At 47.4% G+C, this 19,919-nt stretch overlaps 1 protein-coding gene across 1 annotated transcript in view; it reads right to left on the bottom strand.

Moving 5' to 3' along the window:
• Window positions 1-9,325: 9,325 nt before the first annotated feature.
• Window positions 9,326-19,919, bottom strand: part of tmem130 (transmembrane protein 130) — a 29,623-nt gene continuing 19,029 nt past the window's right edge. The window contains exons 7-8 of the mRNA XM_052022078.1: window positions 17,138-17,250; window positions 9,326-9,987 (exon numbers count right to left, since the gene is read on the bottom strand). Of these exons, the coding sequence (XP_051878038.1) occupies window positions 9,664-9,987; window positions 17,138-17,250 (437 nt within the window). The 3' untranslated portion in view covers window positions 9,326-9,663. The remainder of the gene's footprint in view (window positions 9,988-17,137; window positions 17,251-19,919) is intronic.

Consider the following 19,919-nt stretch of genomic DNA (forward strand, 5'->3'; position numbering starts at 1 on the left):
ACTTCTCACCCGTTCATTCCCTTCCAGGCAACAGCTCACACTCCCGAAATTCCAGGATAGTTCCGGCCACAGGATTCTCCCAAGGGAATGCTGCCAAAACCCAATCATGTCAAATTCCCGTCATTTCTGAGACTTATCAGTCCTTTACCAGAAGCGCTGCCTTTGAACTGTGTGTGTAAGTGCTTGCGGTTGTTTTGTTTTTCAATTGGATTTCCAGCCCAGATCATTCTGCCCATCTGGTTCCTGCCTCATCCCCACCCATCCTCGTCCAACACTGATGCCATTTCTTTCCATCCCTCTCCCCTTCCTCTGAGATACCAAAATAAAACCGGAGAGTGCTGGACGTACTCAGCAGGCCAGCAAGCATCAGAGGAGAGAGAGACACACATGGTTAATGTTTTGGGTTGATGATTGATCAACAGAACCAGGAGAAATCAGAAATCAAAGAGACAGGGAGGGGAGGGACGGAGGGAACGAAAAGGATGATTTGTGAGACCAGCGGAGGCTGAATGACAATGGTGGTTCCTGCTGAGAGACGGCGGGGAAGATTCCAAAGGTAAATTTGGCTGGATGGCAGAAGAGGAGGTAATGTTCCACAAACTTATGCTGGTCTTCTTTGGAAGACTTTAGGAGAATTAAAGTGCTAGGTCACTGGAAGCTCAGGATCACCTCTACGGACCGAACAGAGGCAATCCGTCACCCAATACGCATTCCGTTTATAGAACATAGAACACAGCACAGGAACAGGACCTTTGGCCCACACCACGGCCCAATACCTCACGGGCACATCCCTCCCCACCATCGGGAGTATCTACAGGAGCCGCTGCCTCAAGAAGGCAACATCCATCATCAAAGATCCCCACCATCCAGGCCATGCCATCTTCTCACAGCCACCATCAGGCAGGAGGTACAGAAGCCTGAAGTCCCACACCACCAGGTTCAAGAACAGCTACTTCCCTTCAACCATTCAGTTCTTGAACAAACCGGCACAACCCTAATCACTACCTCAGTATAGCAACACTGTGACGACTTTGCACTAAAATGGACTGTTTTTTTGTTCTAATTGTGTTCTATCTTGTAAAAATTGTGTATATGTTTAATTTATGTTTTTCTTGTGAATGCTGCTTATCTGATGCTATGTGCCTGTGATGCTGCTGCAAGTAAGTTTTTCATTGCACCTGTGCACACATGGACTTGTGCATATGACAGTAAATTCGACTTTGACTTTGGCTTTGACAATGTCTGTGCCGAACTTGATGCCGAATTAAACTAAATCTCTCCTCCCTGTACATGATCCACGTCCCTCCATTCCCTGCATGTTCACGTGTCAATCTAACAGTCTCTTAAAAGCCACTATCATATCTGCTTCCAACACCACCCCTGGCAGCCCGTTCCAGGCACCCACCACTCTCTGTGTAAAAAAACCTGCACTGCACATCTCCCTTAAACTTTTCCCTTCTCATCTTAAAGGAATGTCCTCTAGTACTTGACATTTCTACCTCAGAAAAGGCCTCTGACTATCTACCCTATCTATGCCTCTCATAATTTTATAACCTTCTGTCAGGTCTCCCCTCAGTCTCTGACACTCCAGAGAAAACAACCCAAGTTTGTCCAACCTCTCCTTATAGCTCATACCCTCTAATCCAGGCAGCATCCTGGTGAACCTCTTCTGCACCCTCTCCAAAGCCTCCACACCCTTCCTGTAATGGGGCAAGCAGAATTGCACACAGTTCTCCAAATACGGCCTAACCAGAGTTTTATACAGCTGCAACATGACTTCCTGACTCTTATACTCAAAGGCCCAACCAATGAAGGCAAGTATACCATACGCCTTCTTTACCACCTTGCCTACTTGTGTGGCCACTTTCAGCAAGCTATGGACTTGGACCCCAAGATCCCTCTGTACATCAATGCTGCTAAGGGTCCTGCCATTAACTGTATACTTTCCCCTTACATTTGACCTCCCAAAGTGCAACACCTCACAATTGCACAGTTCTCCATCTCCCATTTCTCTGCCCATATCTGTAACTGAACTGATCTATATTCTGTTTTGTGATATTATATTTTTGATGTATATCCTATATGATTGTTTCGTGTCAGTCCTCACGGTGGAGGACATGTCTAACATGCCAAGGAGAGATGTTATGGATGCCATGGGAGATGAGGAACTTGTACAATCGCTGTCACTAAAGAGGTAGTGATGAGAAAACTAGTGGGCCTAAAGGTAGACAAGTCCTCTGGTGCTGATGGGATGCATCCCAGGGTACTGAAAGAAATGGCGCATGTTATAGTAGACGCATTTGTGATAATTTACCAAAACTCTCTGGACTCTGGGCAGGTCCCGTCGGATTGGAAGACAGCGAACGTCACATCATCTTTAAAAAAGGATGTAGGCAAAAGACAGGTAACTATAGGCCAGTTAGCTTAACGTCTGTAGTTGGGAAAATGTTTGAAGCTATCATTAAGGAAGAAATAGCGAGACATCTGGATAGAAGTGGTTCCATCAGACAGATGCGGCATGGATTCAGGAAGGGCAGGTCCTGTTTGACAAACTTACTGGAGTTCTTTGAGGATATAATGAGCGCAGTGGATAGAGGGGAACAGGTGGATGTTGTATACTTGGATTTCCAGAAGGCGTTCGATGAGGTGCCGCATAAAAGATCTATCCATAAGATAAGGATGCATGGAGTTGGGGGTAATGTATTAGCGTGGATAGAGGATTGGTTAACCAATAGAAGGCAGAGATTTGAGATAAATGGGTGTTTCTCTGGTTGGCAATCAGTGGTGAGCGGGGTGCCGCAGGGGTCGGTGCTGGGCCCACAACTGTTCACGATATACATTAATGATTTGGAAGAGGGGGCCGAGTGTAGCGTATCTAAGTTTGCTGATGACACTAAATTGAGTGGAAAAGCAAATTGTGCAGAGGATGCGGAGAGTCTGCAGAGAGATATAGATGGGTTAAGTGAGTGGGCAAGGGTCTGGCAGATGGAGTTCAACGTTGGTAAATGCGAGGTCATCCACTTTGGAAGGAAAAATAGAAGATCAGATTATTATTTAAATGGTGAAAGATTGCAGCATGCTGTTGTGCAGAGGGAGTTGGGAGTGCTTGTGCATGGATCACAAAAGGTTGGTTTGCAGGTGCAACAGGTTATCAAGAAGGCAAATGCAATGTTGGCCTTCATTGCTAGAGGGATTGAATTTAAGAGCAGGGAGGTTATGCTGCAACTGTACAGGATACTGGTGAGGCCACACCTGGAGTAATGTGTGCAGTTCTGGTCTCCTTACTTGAGGAAAGATGTACTGGCTTTGGAGCCGGTGCAGAGGAGGTTCACCAGGTTGGTTCCGGAGATGAGGGGGTTAGTCTATGAGGAGAGATTGAGTCGCCTGGGACTATACCTGCTGGAATTCTGAAGAATGAGAGGGGATCTTACAGAAACATATAAAATTATGAAAGGGATAGATAAGATAGAGTCAGGAATGTTGTTTCCACTAGTAGGTAAGACTAGAACTAGGGGACATGGCCTCAAGATTCAGGGGAATAGATTTAGGACGGAGATGAGGAGAAACTGCTTTTCCCAGAGAGTAGTGAATCTGTGGAATTCTCTGCCCAGGGAAGCAGTAGAGGCTACCTTATTAAATATGTTTAAGACACAGTTAGATCGATTTTTGCATAGTAGGGGAATTAAGGGTTATGCAGAAAAAGCAAGTAGGTGGATCTGACTGCACGATCTGATCAGCCATGATCTCATTGAATGGCGGAGCAGGCTCGACGGGCCAGATGGCCTCCTCCTGCTCCTATTTCTTATCTTCTTACGTGTGTTGGGGGCAAGAGCTCCTCTGGGACCAACCCACTTGCAACTTATACAAAGGGAATTGGCTGTCCCGTTTCCAATAGACGAGGGAAAGTTTGGTGTTAGCCGCAGATCATTCAGCAGACCTTTGCACACCAATGTGAAGGCTAATGCACATCCCAAAATAAGAACATGCATTTCTATAGCACCTTTCACTTCTGTCTCAAGACATCCCAAAGCACTTCACAGCCAATGAGGTACTTTGAAAGTGTTGATACTGCTGTAATGTAATAATCCTGGCAACTAATTTGAGCACAGCAAGCTCCCAGAAATACTAATGGCTCAAAAGAACAAGTTGCTGGAGGAACTCAGCAGATCAGGCAGCATCTGTGGAGGCAAAGGGACTATCCATCTCCCTCTGCAGAGGTTCCTTGAAACGCTGAGTTCCTCCAGCAACGTGCTGTTTGCTCCCGGTTCTAGCATTTGCAGTCTCTTGCGTCTCCTCTAATGGAATAAAGACTTGTTTTATTGATATCAGGATAACTTCAGAGGATGCAGGGGAGAACTTCAAAATGGGGCCCTGAGATCGTCTGCATTCACCTGAGACCAGATGGTTCGTCATCTCATCCAAAAGGTGCACCAACAGTGCACCGCTCCCTCAGCACCCCAGCAGAACACCGACCGAGGATTTTGAGTCTGAGTTTCTCTCTTGGGAAAATAAAACAAATTCCAACATTTAACCTGGCACACGATGGACCAAATCTCAAATCACCCGTCCACCAGGAGGAAGAGTGGGATGCCATTCAGCTCCTCTCCTTGGTTCTGCCCTTGCATATAAAGATTGGGGCTTGAATATAAAAGATACATAACGAAGGGGAACTAATTTGTGCAGAGAAATTATGGCAATAACAGTGATTCTGTTACTGGTTTAGGAATTCAGCAGGTTTGCTTAATAACCTTCTGATAGGGTTTCAGATCCAACCAGGCACTCAGGCAAGTAAAATTCAGTTGAACAAACGAGGTCCTGGTATCATGGGTGGTGACCAACATTATTTGACTCATTTGGCTGCATTTGGCCCATATCCCTCTAAACCTTTCCGATCCAAGCACCTATCCAAATATCCTTTAAATATAGTAATTGTCACTACCACTTCCTCTTGCAGCTCCTTCTGTACACCCACCACCCTCTGTGTGAAAAACTTGTCGCTTGATCCCCTTTAAATCTCTCCTTTCTCACTTTAAATCTATGCCCTTTAGTTCTAGACTCCTCTACTCTGGGAAAAAGACTGTGGGTATTCACCCTTATCTTGATTTTATCCACCTCAATAAGAACATAGAACATAGAACAGTACAGCACAATACAGGCCCTTCGGCCCACTATGTTGTGCTGACCTTTAAACCTCGCATAAGACTACCTAACCCCTTCCTCCCACATATCCCTCTATTTTAAATTCCTCCATATGCTTATCTAGTAATCTCTTGAATTTGACCAATGTACCTGCCTCCACCATCGCCCCAGGCAGCACATTCCATGCCCCAACCACTCTCTGGGTAAAAAACCTCCCTCTGATATCTCCCTTGAACTTCCCACCCATTACCTTAAAGCCATGCCCTCTTGCATTGAGCACTGGTGCCCTGGGAAAGAGGTGCTGGCTGTCCACTCTATCTATTCCTCTTAATATTTTGTACACCTCTATCTTGTCTCTTCTCATCCTCCTTCTCTCCAAAGAATAAAGCCCTAGCTCCCTTAGTCTCTCCTCATAATCCATACTCTCTAAACCAGGCAGCATCCTGGTAAATCTCCTCTGCACCTTTTCCAACGCTTCCACATCCTTCCTATAATGAGGCGACCAGAAATGGATACGGTACTCTAAGTGTGGTCTAACCAGAGTTTTATAGAGCTGCATCATTACCTTGAGGCTCTTAAACTCGATCCCTCAACTTATGAAAGCTAACACCCCATAAGCTTTCTTAACTACCCTATCCACCTGTGAGGCAACTTTCAGTGACCTGTGGATATGGACTCCCAGATCCCTCTGCTCCTCCACACTACCCAGAATCCTGCCGTTAACTTTGTACTCTGCCTTAGAGTTTGTCCTTCCAAAGTGTACCACCTCACACTTCTCCGGATTGAATTCCTCACCCCTCAGCCTCCTCCGCTCCAGGGAAAACAGGCCCAACCTCTCCTTGTAACTCAAACCTTCCAGTCCCGGCAACAGCCTCTTCAATCTTTTCTGCACATTTTCCCAGCTTAATGACATCCTTCTGTGTGACCAGAACTGTGCACAATACTCCAAGGGCAGCGTCACCAACATCTTGTCCAGCTGTAACATGACATCCCCAATGCCCTCAATGATGAAGCAAATGTGCCAAATACCTTCTTCCCCACCCTGTCTACCTGTGCTAGAACACAGAACATAGCACAGTACAGCACAGCACAGGAACAGGCATGGTAGTGTAGTGGTTAGCCGGGTTCAATTCCGGCCGCTGTCTGTAAGGAGTTTGTACGTTCTCCCCGTGTCTGCGTGGGTTTCCTCCGGGTGCTCCGGTTTCCTCCCACATTCCAAAGACGTACGGGTTAGGAAGTTGTGGGCGTGCTATGTTGGCGCCGGAAGTGTGGTGACACTTGCGGGCTGCCCCCAGAACACTCTACGCAAAAGATGCATTTCACTGTGTGTTTTGATGTACATGTGACTAATAAAGAAATCTTATCAGTCCATGATATTGTGCTGTACTAGTTAAATTAGTTATTTAAATGCTTAACCAAACTAATCCCTCCATTCTCTGCACATCCATGTGCCTATCTAACAGCTTCTTAAATGCCTCTATCGTATCTACCCCCCCCCCACCACCCCAGCAACACATTCCAGGCACCCACCACTCTCTGTATAAAAAACTTGCCCCGCACATCTCCTTTGAACTCTCCCCCTCTCACCTTAAATGCATTAAACATTTTGAACCTGGGAGAAAGATAATGGCCGTCTACTCTATTTATGCCTCTTATAATCTTATGAACCTCTATCAGGTCTCCCCTCAGCCTTTGCCACTCCAGAGAAAACAACCCAAGTTTGTCCAACCTCTCCTCATAGCACATGCCCTCGAATCCAGCCAGCATCCTGGTGAACCTCTTCTGTGCCCTCTCCAAAGCCTCCACATCCTTCCTGTAATGGGGTGACCAGAACTGTAAACACTCCAGATGTGGCCTAACCAGAGTTTTATAAAGCTGCAACATAACTTCCTGACTCTTGAACTCAGTGTCTCAAATGAAAAAGGCAAGCATGCCATATGCCTTCTTTACCACCCTATCAACCTGTGCAGCCACTTTCAGAGAACTATGGACTTGGACCCCAAGATCCCTCTGTACATCATCACGGTTAAGGGTCAGTGTACTGTCCTTTTACATTTGATCTCCCAAAGTGGAACTGTGTTGTCACATAGCAAGGAGTCCAGAGATGCAGGAAGGAACAAGTTGGAAATCTTCTTACTGCTGCTCCCTAAGGAGGTGCATTGTGCAAGAATAATACTGGGTGCCAAGCATAAAACTTCTATTTAAAATAACACAAAGAAATGGGAAATTAACAATGCTGAGTTAGGTTTTATAACTGGGAGCAAGGATTTACCTGTGGATTGGGAATTTGTTGATAAGATACCAAAGTGAACTTCTAACTGAGATAGGCTGAGACTTAAACCCGCGCAAAGATTAGTAATTTTTAAGATTTTTACAATTCTCCACTTGTATTATTCTTTGATTGTAAATGAGGCATCACAGAGTACCTTAGATAAATCTGATGAAATAATTCGAGGTTCCATTAAGAGGTTTTCACACTTGCTTTCTTGTATTGATGACGGACTTCTATACTCCACGGCCTGTGATGGGGATTTGGGAGTCCAATTTGGAAACACCCTCACTGCTATGATCAAGAAACTTGAAGATTTTATTGGGGCAAAGATAAATTTCTTCCAATGTTATTTGTATTTGCTGAGATTGATTTAATGGAGAAAATTAGGAAGAGTAGCTCTTTAGTGGTATGTACAGTTTTCTTATGTTGCAGTTAAACTGGTAAACTATAATTATACTTAAAATATTCTATTAATTAATTGTCTTAATTTAATCATCTTAAAAATACTTACACTATGTCACAATATGAGGCCATTTGGCCCATCAAGACCATGGTGGCTCCCAGAGGAGCAATCCCATCAGACCCATTCACCCTCCACTTATATCTCTGTAGCTCTGCAACTCACTTTCTCTCCCATGTACATCAATTCCACTTTGATTATTTTGAAATTCACCTACAACAGGGGGAATTTACAGTGGCCAATTAACCGACCAACCCGTCCGTCTTTGGGATGTGGGAAGAAACCAGAGCACCCGGGGTCACAGGGAGAACGTGCAAACTCCACACCGACAGTGCCCGAGGTCAGGATTGAACCTGGTTCTCTGGAGTACTCTGGTATCAGCACTAACTGCTGCTGCCCAAATCCTTTGAGCCAGTGGAGCTGACTGTGCAGAGGGCACTCCCAAAGTTGGTGGGTGTTCTTGCCTTGGTCTAGCACCAACAGTTGGAGCTAAACGTCTCTGCCCATCACCATCCAGCTGCGGTTTCCAAAGCCTTGCAGGATTTATTCTCGGGGACCGAGAGACCTCCGGGTTTTATGGGCCGTGGTGAAATCACATCTTTAAATGCATTAGGGCAGGACAGCCAATGTTTGCAAGTTCTCTCAGCTCTTGCTTATGAGATACTGCAAGCAGACTTATATAATTCATTTCGAGAGGACTAGAATATAAAAGTAAGGATGTGCTGCTGAGGCTTTGTAAGGCATTGGTCAGACAGCATTTGGAATATTCTGAGCAATTTTGGGCCCCGTATCTAAGGAAGGATGTGCTGGCCCTGGAGAGGGTCCAGAGGAGGTTCACAAGAATGATCCCAGGATGAAAGGTTTAACATGTGAGGAGCGTTTGATGCCTCTGGGCCTGTACTCCATGGAGTTCAGAGGATCAGGGGGGGATCTCATTGAAATCTACCGGATACTGAAAGGCCTGGATAGAGTGGATGTGGAGAGGATGTTTCCATCAGTGGGAGAGTCCAGAATCCGAGGGCACAGCCTCAGAATAAAGGGAAGACCCTTCAGAACTGAGATGAGGAGGAATTTCTTCAGCCAGGGGGCGGTGAATCTGTGGAATTCGTTGCCACAGACGGCTGTGGAAGCCAAGTCATTGGGTGTATTTAAGGCAGAGATTGATAGGTTCTCGATTGGTAAGGGGGGGGGGGGGGTTAAGGGTTACGGGGAGAAGACGGGAGAATGGGGTTGAAAAAAAATCAGCCATGATTGAATGGCAGAGCATACTCGATGGGCCGAATGGCCTAATTCTGCTTCTATATCTTCTGGTTTTATAATAATAGGTGTTTATAGATTTCCTTCAGACATAGGAGGCCATTCTGGCCCATCAAGATGATGCTAGCTCACCCGTGCTTGCCACAATCTGATTAATTTGCACTAATGTTGCTATGTCTATTATGTTATTTATTTTGCATGTGTAATTTATGTAAAATTTACATTAATTTAAGTTTACATTAACTTGTGTTTGTCCTCATCCTGTAACGTACAGTGCTGCTGCTGCAAAAATCTAATTTTCATGGCATTTATACCCTGGGTATGTGTGCCCATGACAACAATAGATTTACCACTCACCCACACACTAAGGGGCAATTTATAGCGGCTTACCAACTCGTACATCTTTGGAATGTGGGAGGAAACCGGAGCACCCGGGGGAAACCCACGCAGACACAGGGAGAACGTACAAACTCCTTACAGACAGCGGCCGAGGTCGGGATCGAACCCGGCTCTCTGGAACTGTGAGGCAGCGACACTACGCACTGCGCCACTGTGATGCCCGGAAACCGTCTGGCTTTGACACTGCATTGCTGGAGGAGCTGTGTAAATGAACGTTGTTGTTGTATCCGGGGGGACGATCAGTCCCGGGAGCAACAGAGTGACGTTCCCAGGTGTGGTAGTCCTGGGGCAGGGTGCAGCTGAACTTCAGGAGGGAGTGGGCCTCTCTTGCGCTATGGCTGTGAGACTTGCTCCCCAGGGACAGACCTGAACTGCAACAGGAGGGAAAGGACTTCCCAGACAAAGTTCGCCTTTCCTGCACCAATTTCTCTCCAACCGTAGAGAAGTCAAAATCGGCGACCTACAAAATAAAATTAAAGGAGGAGTTAGAAATATTACAGTCAGGCGTTTACACATGAACAGGTCTTACACAAGTTCCAAGGACCCCTGAAGGCGGCAGCACAGTTGGATAAGGTGGTGAAGACCACTGTGGGATACAGTGTACCCCGCGCTACAGAGGGGTTGCATTCCTGGAAAACCTTCCATACAGCACTGGAACAGGCCCCTCGGCCCATGAGGTTGTGCCAAACCAGTGCCATAATCAGAGACCCCACCCACCCGGGTCATTCTCTCTTCTCTCCTCTCCCATCGGGCAGAAGATACAGGACCCTGAGGGCACGTACAACCAGGCTCAAGGACAGCTTCTATCCCACGGTGATAAGACTATTGAATGGTGCTCTTATACGAGGAGATGGACTCTTGACCTCACAATCTACCTTGTTTGACCTTGCACCTTATTGTCTACCTGCAATGCCCTTCCCTGTAGCTGTGACACTTTACTCTGTATTCTGTTATTGCTTTTACCCTGTACTACCTCAATGTATCTGCACTGTGTAATGTATTGATCAGTACGAACGGCATGCAAGACAAGTTTTTCACTGTACTTTGGTACAAGTGACAATGATAAACCAACACCAATATCAAAACCAATACCAAAACTAGTTAAGCTAATGATACCTGATCCTTTCTGCCTGCACATAGTCCACATCGCTCCACTCTCTGCACATTCATGTGTCTATCTAAGAGCCTCTTAAACACACCGATCGTATCTGCCTCCACCACCACCCCTGGCAGCACATTCCAGGCACCCACTACTCCCTGTGCAAAAAATCTGCCCCACACATCTCCTTTGAACTTACCCCCTCTCACCTTAAATACATGCCCTCTGGTATTAGATCTTTCAACCCTGAGAAAAAAAGATACCAGCTGTCCACTGTATCTATGCCTCTCGTAATTTTATAAACTTCTATCGGATCTCCCCTCAGCCTTCACCGCTCCAGAGAAAACAACTCTAGTTTGTCCAACCTCTCCTTATAGCACAAGCCCTCTAATCCAAGCAGCATCCTGGTGAACCTGTTCTGCACCCTCTCCAAAGCCTCCACATCCTTCCTGTAATGGGTTGACCAGAATTGAATGCAATCCTCAGGTGTGGCCAAACCATAGTTTTCTAAAGCTGCAACATTGAACTCAGTGCCTTGACTAATAAAGGCAAGCATGCCATAAGCCTTCTTTACCACCCTATCAAACCTGTGCAGCCACTCAATGGCTTCACACGGTGTTAGCCTGTCTCTCAGACCATCTATTGTGTGTACAGCTCTGCCATCCTGTGGCACATCTGGGTAATTACAACAGGCGGACTTGCATTTCTTTTCTCAATGGGATCCACAGGACGTGGCCTCCTCTGCAGTGGAGGATACGTGACCTATTGATTGTTGGCGTCCTACATTGCTCCTTGAAACACAGTGAAAGCTCGAGGAGCAGCACCTCGTTTTTCTGACTGGGCACATCACAGTCTCCCCAACAACATTCAATCCAACAATTTCAGACAATTAGTCGTTCCAGTGTTGACATAGTAGATAAGATTTCTTTATTAGTCACATGTACATCGAAACGCACAGTGAAATGCATCTTTTGCGTAGAGTGTTCTGGGGGGCAGCCCACAAGTGTCGCCCCGCTTCCGGCGCCAACATAGCATGCCCACAACTTCCTAACCCGTACGTCTTTGGAATGTGGGTCGAAACCAGAGCACCCGGAGGAAACCCACGCAGACACACGGGGAGAACGTACAAACCCCTTACAGACAGCGGCCGGAATTGAACCTGGGTCGCTGGCGCTGTAATAGCGTTACGCTAACCGCTGCACTACCGTGCCTGCCCCTGAGTCCACACCAGTAATCAAGCACCCAGTCGCACCAATCTCATTTTATCTTCCCCATAGATTCTACCACCCAGCTACATCCTAGGGGCAATTTACACTGTCCAATTTCCTACCAATCTTTGGGATGCGGGAGGAAACCGGAGGACCTGGGGGAAACCCACATGGTCACAGGTAGAACATGCAAGCTCCACACAGGCAGCACCGGAGGTCAGGAATGAACTCGGCTCAGTGTCTCTGTGAGGCAGCGGATCTACTAGCTGCCCAACGGTGCCATCCACAAATATATCTTACATCAAAAAACAAGCTGCTGGAGGAACTCAGCGGGTCAGGCAGCATCTGTGGAAGGAAATGGACAGTCGACATTTTGGGTCAAGACCCTTCATCGGGTGCCAGATTCAGAGTCTTGACCTGAAAGACGTGGGTGAGGCCGCATTTTGAATATTGTGTTCAGTTTTGGTCGCCTTGCTATAGGAAAGATAGAACATAGAACATAGAAAACTTACAGCACAATTCAGGCCCTTCGGCCCACAAAGTTGTGCCGAACATGTCCAAAGTGCAGAGGAGATTTATGGGGACGTTGCCAGGACTTGAGGGACTGAGTTATGGGGAGAGGTTGAGCAAGTTGGGACTTTTATCATTGGAGTGCAGGAGAATGAGGGGTGATCTTATAGAGGTGTATAAAATCATGTGGGGCAGAGATAAGGTGAATGCACACAGACTTTTCCCTGGGGTTGGGGAATCAAGAACTAGAGGGGCACAGGTTTAAGGTGAGAAGGGAGAGATTTAATAGGAACGTGAGGGGCAACTTTTTCACCCAGAGGGTGGTCAGTATATGGAACGAGCTGCCAGAGAATGTGGTTGAGGCAGGTACAATAACAACATTTAACATGGACAGGTACATGGATAAGGAACGGTTTAGAGGGGTTTGGGTCAAACGTGGTCAAATGGGATTAGCTTAGATGGGCACCTTGGCCGGCATGGACTAGTCGGGCCGAAGGGTCTGTTTCTATGCCCTCTAGTTTTATACACCCTTACCATGGGGAACAGACACTAACTATCCACTCTATCTACGCCTCTCATATATACCTATATCAACTCTTTGTGATTTTTATAAATGACTTGGATGAGGATGTGGAGGGGTGGGTTAGTAAGTTTGCTGACGACACGAAGGTTGGTGGTGTTGTGTATAGTGTAGAAGGTCGCTGTAGGTTACAACGGGACATTGATGGGATTCAGACCTGGGCTGAGAAGTGGCAGATGGAGTTCAACCCAGAAAAATGTGAAGTGATACACTTCGGGAGATCGAATTTGAAGGCAGAATACAAGGTTGATGTCAGGACTCTTAGCAGTGTGGAGGCATAGAGGGATCTTGGGCTCCATGTCAATAGATCCCTCAAGGTTCCTGCGCATGTTGATAGGGTTGTTAAGAAGGCATATGGTGTGTTGGCCTTCATTAGTTGAGGTATTGAGTTCAAGAGCCGCGAGGTGATGTTGCAGCTCTATAGAGCTCTGGTTAGACCACACTTGGAGTATTGTGTTCAGTTCTGGTCGGCTCATTATAGGAAGGATGTGGAAGCTTTAGAAAGGGTGCAGAGGAGGTTTACCAGGAGGTTGCCTGGATTGGAGAGCATGTCTTATGAGGATAGGTTGAGTGAGCTGGGGCTTTTCTCTTTGGAGAGGAGGAGGATGAGAGGTGACTTGATAGAGGTGTACAAGATGATAAGAGGCATAGATCGAGTGGACAGAGACTTTTTCCTAGGGCAAAAATAGCTAACTCAAGGGGACATAATTTTAAGGTGATTGGAGGAAGGTATAAGGGGGATGTCAGGGGTAAGTTTTTTACACAGAGAGTGGTGGGTGCGTGGAACGCACTGCCGGCAGAGGTTGTGGGGGCAGATACAATAGGGACATTTAAGAGACTCTTAGATAGACAAATGGGGGGCTATGTGGGAGGGAAGGGTTAGATAGATCTTAGAGCGGGATAAAATGTTGGCACAACATCGGGGGCCGAAGGGCCTGTACTGTGCTGCAATGTTCTATAAGTCACCTCTCAGCCTCCTTCGCTCCAGGGAAAACAGACCCAGCCTATCCAACCCCTCCTGATAACACAAGCCCTCCAGTCCTCTGAATCCAATCCAATGACGGAATAAAATCAGGGAATGCTCAGCAGGTCAGGCAGCATCTGTGAGGGAAATGAATGCCTGCACCCCCTTCCCTTGGGGGAGGTAGGTGGGTGGGCTGCCCTGCAGCCATTCACACATCTGGCCTTCCCACTGAACACCACTGACCGAATGCACTGCTAGGGGCAGTGGTGGGGGCAGATACGATAGAGGCACTTAAGAGGCTCTTAGATGGGCACATGAATGTGCAGAGAGTGGAGGGATATGGTGTAAGCAGAAAGGATTAGTTTAGTTAGGCTTTTAATTACTTGTATAATGAGAGAAACAAAGGACCTGCAGATGCTGGAATAGAACCATAGAACCATAGAACACTACAGCACAGAAAAGCAGGTCATTCGGCCCTTCTAGTCTGTGCTGAAATGTTATTCCACTAGTCCCATTTACCTGCACCCAGTCCATAACCCTCCAGACCTCTCCCGTCCATGTATCTATCCAATTTATTCTTAAAACTCAAGAGTGAGCCCGCACCTACTACATCAGATGGCAGCCCATTCCACACTCCCACCACTCTTTGAGTGAAGAAGTTCCCCCTAACGTTCCCCCTAAACCTTTCCCCTTTCACCCTAAAGCCATGTCGTCTCGTACTTATCTCTCCTAATCTAGGTGGAAAGAGCCTATTCGCATTAACTCTGTCTATACCCCTCATAATTTTGTAAACCTCTATCAAATCTCCCCTCACTCTTCTGCGCTCCAAAGAATAAAGTCCTAACCTGTTCAATCTTTCCCTGTAACTCAAATCCTGAAGACCTGGCAACATTCTAGTAAATCTCCTCTGCACTCTTTCAATCTTACTGACATCCTTCCTATAGTTGGGTGACCAGAACTGCACGCAATACTCCAAATTTGGCCTCACCAACATCTTATACAACCTCACCATAACATCCCAACTCCTGTACTCAATACTTTGTACTCAATGTACTCAAGGACACTGGGAACTTCAGGACCCTTCTTCAAGTCCTGAAGAAGGGTCCTGACCTGAAACGTTGACCGCCTGCTTTTCTCCACGGATGCTGCCTGGCCTGCTGAGTTCCTCCAGCATCGTCATGTTTTTACTAGTTTAACTAGTTTGGAACAACACTGTGGGCTGAAGGGGCTGTTCCTGTGCTGTATTGTTCGATGTTCTGTGTTCTATGAATCCCCTACACCTTCGTTCACTAACACTGACCGAGGGTAAAGCATTGATCGGAAATGTTAATTCTTCTTCCCTCTCCACAGATGCTGCCTGACCAGCTCAGTATTCCCAGCATTGCCTGAATGCTTGTTTCAGATTCCCAGCATCTGTCGTATTTGGATTTTCGAGGAGTTTAGGGAGATGCAGAAGGGCGAGACACTGGGACTTTTAAAAGCAAGGTGTTGGTTAACCCGGGGCCAGCATAAGTGAGCCAGTGCTCAGTAAAAGGGAGAGCTGGCAGCATGTGGGATGATCTTGCGTCTCTGGGGTGGAATGATGGAGGTTGGCTGAGGAGACCTGTGTGTAGGGGTGTGGAAGAGGATTTCAACACCCCGATGGGAGGGGGGAGAAGAGGGAATGGCTGAGTTGGAACAGGGCCTTGATGGGCAGGCACGGTGGTGTAGCAGTTAGCGTAACACTATTACAGCGCCAGCGACCCGGGTTCAATTCCCGCCGCTGTCTGTAAGGAGTTTGTACGTTCTCCCCGTGTCTGCGTGGGTTTCCTCCGGGTGCTCCGGTTTCCTCCCACATTCCAAAAATGTACGGGTTAGGAAGTTGTGGGCATGCTATGTTGGCGCCGGAAGTGTGGCGACGCTTGTGGGCTGCCCCCAGAACACACTATCGCAAAAGATGCATTTCACTGTGTTTCGATGTACGTGTGACGAATAAAGAGATCTTCTCTTATCTTATGTCAGCTGCTCTCCCACCCCAAGGCAGCGGGAAGTGTAGACAGAGTCAGTGGAGGGGAGGCTGGTTTGCGTGATGGACTGGGCTGTGTCCACAACTCTCTGCACTTTCTTGGGCTCTTGGGCAGAGCAGTTCCTGTACCAGGCTGTGATGTATCCGGATGGGATGCTTTCCGTGGTGCGTCTGCAAAATTTGGTGAGGGTCATGGCGAATTTGGAAAAGGTGCAGCATGGATGAGAAACGGGGGAAAAGGGGGAAGGTCAGCAGCCCGAAACATTACCCCTGTGTCTCCACCTGCAGATGCTGCCTGACGTGTTGAGACTTTATCTCAGAGCTTTGCCAAAGTCTCCAGCCTGGTACAACACTGGAATTCGCAGTATGTACATCCCAGACACAGGCCTCCCTCTGCCTCAGGTGGAAGGATCCTACCCAGGAAGGTAGAGTCATACAGCAGGGAAACAGGCCCTTCAGCCCAACTGACCAAGATGCCCATCTAAGCCAGTCCCATTTGCCCGCGTTTGGCCCATATCCCTCTAAACCTTTCCTATCCATGTACCTGCCTCAACCACTTCCTCTGGCAGCTCGTTCCATATACGGACCACCCTCTGGGTGAAAAAGTTAGACCATAAGAGGTAGGAGCAGAATTTGGCCATTCGGCCCATCAAGTCTGCTCTGCCATTCGATCGTGGCTGATTTATTTTTCCCTCTCATCCCCATTCTCCTGCCTTCTCCCCGTAACCTTTGACACCCTTACTAATCAAGAACCTATCAACCTTCGCTTTAAATATAAGATTTCTTTATTTGTCACATGTACATCAAAACACACAGTGAAATGCATCTTTTGCGTAGAGTGTTCTGGGGGCAGCCCACAAATGTCGCCACACTTCCGGCACCAACATAGCATGCCCACAACTTCCTAACCCATACGTCTTTGGAAAGTGGGAGGAAACCGGAGCACCCGGAGGAAACCCACGCAGACAAGGGGAGAACGTACAAACTCCTCAAAGACAGAGGCCTGAATTGAACCCGGGTTGCTGGCGCTGTAACAGTGTTACACTAGCCACTACCCTACCACACCTGCCCCAATGACTTATACCCAATACCCAATGACTTATTGCCCCTCAGGTTCCTATTAAACCTCTCCCCTCTCACCTTAAACCTTTGTCCTCTAGTTCTCGATTCGCCAACCCTGGGTAATTCACTGCTTTCTGTTGCTCTGTTGTTTGAATTTATTCAATGAGCTGGCTTGAACATACCTCAACCAAATCCTTCAGGGATCTGCGGCTCCTCATAGTGGTCGACAGAATGAAAAGCAGCACGACAGTGAACAGGGTAACACTGGGAATGATGAACCACACCGGGTGAATACCTGTTGGGAGGAGGACAGAATGGTCCAGTTAGCACAGAAATAGGCCCTTCAGCCCATCGAGTTTGTGCTGATCATCGTGCATCTATTTACACTATTCTCTCCGCATTCCCATCACCTGTCCCAAAACCGACTAACCCCACATGTCTTTGGGATGTAGATGGAAACCAGAGCACCTGGGGGAACCTACATGGTCACAGGGAGAACGTGCAAACTCCACACAGACAGCGCCGGTGGTCGGGATCGAACCCAGGTCTCTGGAGCTGTGAGGCAGCGGCTTTACCCGCTGCGCCACTGCTTCGTCACACTGCTCTGGTGGATGAAGGATACATGGATTGATTGGTTTATTGTTGTCCTATGTACAGTGAAAAACTCTTGGTTGCATCCCATCCATACCAGATCATGCCTTACCTGAGCACATCGAGGTACTAAAAAGAGAATCCAGGTGTAGTGTTACAGTTACAGAGAAAGTGCAGTGCAGGCAGACAATAAGGAGCAAGGACCACGACGAGGTAGATTGGGAGATCAAGAATTCATCTTTTTCATAGAGGAGGTCTGTTCAAGAGTCTGATAACAGCGGGATAGAAGCTGTCCTTGAACCTGGTGGTACGTGCTTTCAGGCTTTTGTATCTTCTGCCCGATGGGAGAGGGGGAGAAGAGAGAATGTCCGGGGTGGGACGGGTCGTTGATTATGTTGGCTGCTTTCCCGAGGCAGCGAGAAGTGTAGACAGCGTCCATGGAGGGGAGGTGGTTTGCGTGGTGAACTGGGCTGTGTCCACAGCTTTCTGCAATCACACCCATCCTACACTTATTCAATTCACCCAATCATTCCCCCTGAATATTTTTTTTCAGTAAGTTGGTATTGGTATCGGTTTATTATTGTCACTTGTACCGAGGCACAGTGAAAAACTTGTCTTGCATACCATTTATACAGATCAATTCATTACACAGTGCATTGAGGTAGTGCAGGGTAAAACAATAACAGAATACAGAGTAAAGTGTCACAGCTACAGGGAAGTGCATTGCAGGTAGACAATATGGTGCAAGGTCAGAACAAGGTAGATTGTGAGGTCAAGGGTCCATCTCATCGTATAAGGGAACCGTTCAATAGTCTTATCACAGTGGGGTAGAAGCTGTCCTTGAGCCTGGTGGTATGTGCCCTCAGGCTCCTGTATCTTCTGCCCGACGGGAGAGGGGAGAAGAGAGAATGACCTGGGTCTTTGATTATGCTGTTGCTCAGGCCTCATGAGATACACCTGAGGCTGCTCTAGGTTTAAGGTGAGAGGCAGCAGTGTTAAAAGGGACGTGAGGGGAAAGTTATTTTTACACAGTGTGGTTGATATCTGGAATGTGCTGCTGGAGGAGGGTGAGTGGTGAAATCACAATCATTGCACTTAAGAGGCATTTAGACCGACATCTTACTAGGCAAGGCACAGAAGGATACGGTCCTACTGCAAGCAAATGGGAATAGTTAGGATGAGTAAAAAGGACAGCAGAGGCATGATGGGCTGAAAGGCCTGTCTCTGTGCTGTATGACTCTATGACTCTAATCTGTGGGACCTGGGTGTCACGGGCAATGCCAGGGTTTGCTGCACAACCCTGACTGCCCTGAAGGCGGCAGTGATGAGTCACTGCCTCTTGAACCGCTGCAGGCCTTCAATCAAGGTGCTCCCACAATGTTGTGGGGCACGATTTCTATCCAGTGGCATTGAAGGAACAGTGGTATATTTCTAAGTGAGGATGGCGTGTAACTAGGAGGGGAACCTGCAGGTGGTGGTGTTCCGCTGCATTGGCTGCCCTAGTCCTTGTTGGCAGAGGCGGCGGCTTTGGGGGGAGCTGTAGGAGTGACTTGGCTGAGTAACTGCAGTGCATTTTGTGGACAGCACACACTGCAGCCACTGTGTGCTGGTGGTGGAGAGGGGTGAATGTTTAGGGTGTTGGACCAGCTACCAAGCACTTGCTTCAGTCAGGGACCAGGAACCATTTGGAATACGGGCACAGGAGGAGTCCATGCAACCCACCAACGATTATCTGCCACAGGTTGGTCCTGCTGGCTCAGCAGGTCAATTTAGAACATAGAACAGCACAGGAACAGGCCCTTCGGCCCACAATGTCTGTGCCGAACATGACGCCAAATTAAACTAAACCTTTTCTGCCTGCACACGATCCATATCCCTCCACTTCCTGCAGATTCATGTGCCTGTCTAAATGTCTCTTAAATGCCAGAATCGTATCTGCTTCCACCACCACCGTTCCAGGCACCCAACACTCTCTGTGTAAAAAAAAACCTGCCCCACGCTTCTCAGAGAGTCATAGAGTAATACACCATGGCAACAGGCCATTCAGCCCAACTCATCCATGGTGGCCACCAAGCTAGTCCCATGTGCCTCTGTAAATCTCCTTTAAACTTTCCCCCTCTGGCATTAAATGTATGTCCCCTTGTCTCTGACATTTCTACCTTAGGAAAAAGATTCTGACCATCTACCCTATCAATGTCTCTCATAATTTTATAAACTTCCAGCAGGTCTATCATTTCTGACCATCCATTCTTGCATGAACCTGTCTTGCTTCCACAATTCCTAATGCTCTTGTCCAACAAACTAGAGACACAAGAGACTGCAGATGCTGGAGTCTGGAGCAACACACATTCTGCTAGAGGAACTCAAGAAGGC

This window comes from Pristis pectinata, chromosome 8 (assembly GCF_009764475.1).
Source record: "Pristis pectinata isolate sPriPec2 chromosome 8, sPriPec2.1.pri, whole genome shotgun sequence".
Taxonomy (NCBI): Eukaryota; Metazoa; Chordata; class Chondrichthyes; order Rhinopristiformes; family Pristidae; genus Pristis; species Pristis pectinata.